Source organism: Morone saxatilis, unplaced genomic scaffold, assembly GCF_004916995.1.
Source record: "Morone saxatilis isolate NCDOM2014 unplaced genomic scaffold, NCSU_SB_2.0 Contig23, whole genome shotgun sequence".
NCBI classification, from domain to species: domain Eukaryota; kingdom Metazoa; phylum Chordata; class Actinopteri; family Moronidae; genus Morone; species Morone saxatilis.
The window spans coordinates 23,632,873-23,638,762 of NW_023339796.1; the positions used below are offsets into that span (position 1 = coordinate 23,632,873).

The following is a 5,890-nucleotide window of genomic DNA, read 5'->3' on the forward strand; positions in this document are numbered from 1 at the left end:
ATTATTCAAATACACATAAGCTGCAGTGCTACACCCTATTTGTGGCTGATGAGATGTTAGTATTGGCTTTATTATAAGGAAAAATAATTCATATTCATGACAACATAAACACTCTTTATTAAACACAACAACATCTGCATCTGCAGAGACAAATGACCAACTAGGCACAATAATTTGGCACATTTTACTGTTTAAATATTAACTAGTGTTTAAATAATAATAGTCACATTCAATCAGAACCTGTACAAGCTTTTGTCGAACCAGAGAACAGAGTCATGACGACACATCACCTAGGATAGGATATTTGAGCTTTAAACACCCAGAGCATAATTATTCCATTGTTCCTGCTTGAACCTGCTCGAGTACCAGCAAACAATAAAACACCCTCATGCTGTCTGCAGCCACAAATATAATAAAAAGGTGTGCTGTTTGTCTCTTGATGACATTACCAAACAGATTCGGTTTTGAAACGGTGATAGTTGTTTATGTCTAAAAACACTGAACATTAAAGACAAACCATGCTGTCACCTCTGTTCTTCAGTGCATTGTCCCCATAAATCAAACCACAACAATAGTACTGGTGATAAGATACCTCTGAAAAATTATCCTGAGTGTTGTGCTATTGTGCTGTATGCTTAAGTCACAACCACCATAATAACAGTGCTCCCCATAGTTGACACAAAGTAAATTAGTGCCAGAGAACAAGTTCTTAAAGGATTTCTGGTTTAGTTATTTTTTTCCTTCATTCTTTCCATTTCCGTTTGTTCTTCAGGAATAACAACACCAGACTCACCAAAGTTAACTGATGATATATAATTGATGACAGTTGGAATTAGTGATGCACTGACTGACAAACATCTGCAAATAATATGTCAGTGGTCAATGTTTATCTTTTGTTTAATTAATTTTGCACTACTTAAATGTTGTGTTGGTTATTTCCAACTTGTAAAAAAAATCACCTCCGCTTTCCAGCACTGGCACGAATTACACGTGTGCTCCATACAGCAGTACAGAGAGTGGCTGTTCAGCTTTGGTTCTAACATATTGGATGAGAAGAGAAAAAAAATGAGCTGCAACAAGGAATAGATGTTTATCTTTGTAAAATTATCTTTGTAAAATGTGTTGTTTCCCTGGCACAAAAGGTTGAATAAAAAAAAGAGGAAAAAAAAGATTTTTTTTTTTTTTTTTTAAATTGTAGTATCAGCACAGCATTTCCCAATCGGTGTAACTCTAGTTGAAATTAATCAGAACTAATGCATCATTTGTTGGTATTTATTCAAATGCTAATAGTCTTTCCTTAACTTCATTTTAGACCTGATGTGGTTCCTTTCATCTGTAGTGCCTTGGATGCCTCACTTTAGTTGTTGCCATAGTAATTTCAGCTGCACTGACTTTTAATTTGACGGTGGTTTAAATAATCTAAATAACTGAATTCTGGATAAATTGTTGGCTGGTTTAAAGATTGACTGCATTTCTTAATCCTTCAGAGATGGATCGCCCAGATCTCAGCAATGACTTTGGTGAGTACAGTATTCTTGTAACTGATAGAAATGATGGCCAAACAGAGTAAAATAAGACCCAAGTTTTAATAAACCACAACTCCCCTTTGCAACCAAACATAAGTAACACATCTGACTATGGTATGTTATATATGACATTTTGGCTATGTTCACACTGCACGCAAAAAGTGGCCCATATCTTATTTTTATTGCGACTCAGATCTGATTTTTTTTCATGACAGTGTGGACAGCACAAATCACATCTTTGGGCCACTTTCATATGTGGTCTAAATCAGATAAAAGTCAGAATTTTTGCAATGGGACCCTCAGAGTAAACAGTCATCAGAATTGACTTTTACATCACACTATATCGACATTTGTCAGACTTTGTACTGGTGGGAGTCACTCAGCTGCAAAGGAGGTAGTGAGTGGAGGGACAGCGGGGTGTTAGACCTCAGAAGTATTTGGGGTGACAAGCAAAAGTTGAGAGGTTGAATCGTAACCAGTGTGTGTTTGCTCAGACTTGCTGGCTGTCACTGAGCATCAACTTATAAATTAACCTGTAGACGTCATCTTCAGTGGCCTACATGTTAACTACTGTATGACAGCGTGCTGCATGTGACATCTCTGTTATTGTTCTTGTGCACATGTGGGTCAGTTCAGGACTGTCCAGTTCACACTGAAATTTGATATGGGTCAAATCTTTTTGTTTGGCTGTTTGGTTCACTTATTCTTTATATAAAGAAAAGTGAACAGCCAAACAAAAACATTTGGGCAACAGAGGCTTGCAGTGTGAATATAGCCTATGCTACCTCATTCACCACCAATAATGAAAATTTATCACCCAAATACAACATTCAATCAACCTTTCCCATAACATCATTGACAACCATTTTGACAGGCAGAGATGCAGGGAAGTTGTGTTAGTGCAATTTGCGGTGCATACTGAGATTAGTGTGGCAGTCTACTTCGATTGACAAACCCAGGTAAGAGCCAAGGAGGGAGGTCACCTTCCACTGTAAAATGCTGGAGAGGATGACGGAGGGACAGCATGAGGTCAAGGGACAAATCATTCAAAATTCAACACTGTCTTTGCTTCTTTCAGAGCTCAACCAACCTAACATAAGTGGCACACAAGGTCAAAGGCAGTGTGTGCAGCCCAGGAAAGGCTGAAAATGTTCCCTGAGCTTATCTAGTTTGGTAACAGTCATTTAATGAATCTTCAAATTAATACAAATATGATCAATAATATTTTTTTATCTCGCACCTTTGAAATGGGAGAATTAGAGGAACATGCAAGGAATTGTGGTTGGTATGTGATTTAGGCTATCAATACATGAGAAATGTTTAACTTTTAAGTGACAAAACAACATTTGGAAATTCAGCTACAAGTGTTACCAAACTCACCCATAGTCACCAAGTATGGGTGAGGATCAGTTATAAAAGAGGTCCAATGAGAAGGGTTTTAACAACAAAGTGCTAAACTATCTGAATTGCACAAGCAAACAAAATTATTTAATTTGTCAAGGGGACCAATCACAAACATCATTACAGGATACACCAAATATAGACTGGCTAATAGAACACTGGTAACATACAGAAGCTCATCAACACAACATGGGTTGTGGTAGTAGATGATTAATGCCAAAGAGGTACGGCCTGAAAATTACCACAGCACTGAATCAGCTCCCCTGTGACCCCTCTCAATAAAAACAGTACGTCATGAGCAGCAAAATGGAATTCATGTGCAGTGTTGCCATTACAAGACCAATTGTAACCAAGGCCATTGCACAAAAACACATTACCTGGTGTAACAGACACAAAACATAGACCCCTGGTCAAAGGAAAATGTTTCGGGGAGTCATCTTCCAGCCATATTGCTACATACACACTAGTTTTCATGTAAAGAGGACCTAAGGATGGCTTTAACTCACCATGCTTTTTGCCATCTGTTAAACAGAGCCTAATCCTTGTGTATGGGTAAAATGGCCATAGAAATATGAACTGTGACATAGGTGATACAGGGTTTACAATTCAATATATTGCAAAACTGTAAGCAAGGTGATATACTGCCATTTAAAAAAAAAAAAAACATTTTAGGAAATCTGTGATAGTATAACAAAAAAAACACCACCACATATATAAAATTGGATCTGCATTTATCACAGAATCGACACAAATTTTCCAAAATTATATATCAATATTTCCTTACACCCCTACTGTATCAACAACACTAAAATGTTTGAACATTTGCGCATAATGTGCATTGAAATAAGTATAATTAATACTTTGAATTGCAAATTAATTTTAATTTGAGTCACAGGCTGTATAGTAGCTCACTGTGAACAAAATGATTGCCCAGTATGATTTTGAATGCAGACAGATTTCACAATTTCCCCCTCACAGAATATCTTAAAGTCTCTTCCTGCACTTAATGTAAGTAGCTGCTATATTCATCAATTAATACAGTGAACACAATTAAAAGCAGGGCTTCTGCAGGTTTCATAAGGTTTAATTTAAGACTTTTAAAGATCATTATGGATGCCATTTAAAACCTTTCACATCTATATTGGCAAAAAAGTATGAAGGATATCAAGAAAAGTTAGTAATGGTTCCATGTGGGTTTCATTTTGTAATTGTTACAGCATGATCTATTCAAATTCTTCCCAAAAAAACATTTAAAATAGAGACTGTAAAATGCAACTTTGTACAAGTAATATTAACTTCATTAATCCAATCAATTTTGAAGACCTGTCAAAATTATATTTAAGATATTTTAACGCCATAAAAGGAAGCCATAAAGCCTTAGGGAGTCACCATGCAGCGGGGTCCAAGTTCAATCAAGACACTAAGGGCCAATCCAAACCAAATCAGGCTTTGCGGTAATTAGCCACAGTATTGTGCAGCAGTTTGGGTGTGTTTAAATGTGCTTCGGGATGTGGCCACTGTGAAACATTTTATTTCACTGTTTTCTCTCTACCAGCATTCTCTTTTTGCCATTTCCTGTCTATGTAGTTCAACCATAGAAAGCTTCTTGGTAGCGCTATTTTGCAGAATAGACCGCAAGCCAGACACAAATACTGAAGCTGGCTACATAAAATGAACAAAACTGGTAGCGTATCATCATTTGTCATAGTTGGTCTATGAACTCTGTCTGCACAGTGCCTGTTTGACTAGCTTGATCACCAGACTGGCCACCACAACATGACGTTGGGCTCTTTTTCTCTGATTCTGTTTCAACGTCTCAGCTGCAGTTGCCTCCACTGCGGCCCCCACTGCCGCAGCCTAAACGCACTAACCCCATTCAAAAATTGATGTGAGTGGGGTGTTTCCGCTGCAGCATCTGAAAGGCCACCCTACCTGATTTTGACTTCTCACTAAACTTACTACTAAGAAAGTAGTTAGCAAGGCTAAATGGAATTATCCTTGCACTTTGAGGCCACCTGTTCTAGTCAGGCTGACCTCTAACATTTAGGGTCATGCCAGGGAGCAGGGGGTCGGGGTGCGTGTCTCACAGTTGAGCAAGGGCATGAAAAAGAAAATACTAGTGGTGTGATCATCAATAATATGAATGAAGTCATTAATGTTCTTTACTTCATACTACTATTACACAACAATAGCGATAGACTAAATAACTATTGAGCTAAAACCTGGGTAGAAAAGTCAGTAGCACCAGAGTTAAGCTTCAAACCACAAACATTCTTGGAAGCCTTCACCATGACACCATGTGGTCAGATATGCTACATTAGACTGAAAGTGGCACTGAATACTAATGAGCCATTGGTACAAGTACGAGTGCAGCATTCATGATACCAGCTGACAGGATCAGTAATGGGGTGCTTATGTCCATGTCATTTAGGTGTCAATACCTGTAGAAAACGGCTGTCTAAAGAGGTAAACCAAGTCAGTAGAATTATTTCAATTACGAAGGATATGTGTAACGATCACGCAGGCAGTGTGTCCCGGGTATATAAAAAGAGCAGTAGGTAATGGGTATGAATTATTTTATTTCTAAAATGACTGCACTGACTGAATGACTCAGTAGATATGGTATTCAGTGGCAAGCTCTATATGTAGAGGGATGTGTGTAACCTCAGTGCAGTTATGTTGGAGAGAAAAAAAAAGGTAGACACTAACTTCTTAAGAGCTGCAATGAAGTACAAGCTCTTGGGCAGCAGCAGGAAGACCTTGTCTGTTAGCACAGCATGGATGATCTTCTTGGCTACATAGTCTGGATTCAGGATTGGCAGCAATCTTGGCCACCTGAAGACAAGAAAAAGGATTAAGTGAAAATACAACTGCTAACAGAACTGAACCACTTACCAACAATTATCACATTCCTGTTTGCCCTACAAGAGATGACTAGGCAGACTAGGTATGACAGCTAGGTA

The 5,890-nt window shown here is 38.0% G+C and overlaps 1 protein-coding gene across 1 annotated transcript in view; it reads right to left on the reverse strand.

Moving 5' to 3' along the window:
- Positions 1-2,287: 2,287 nt before the first annotated feature.
- Positions 2,288-5,890, reverse strand: part of LOC118334850 (epidermal retinol dehydrogenase 2-like) — an 8,749-nt gene continuing 5,146 nt past the window's right edge. Inside the window, exons 3-4 of the mRNA XM_035670922.1 lie at positions 5,637-5,762; positions 2,288-2,525 (exon numbers count right to left, since the gene is read on the reverse strand). Coding sequence (XP_035526815.1) covers positions 2,423-2,525; positions 5,637-5,762 — 229 coding nt within the window. The 3' untranslated portion in view covers positions 2,288-2,422. The remainder of the gene's footprint in view (positions 2,526-5,636; positions 5,763-5,890) is intronic.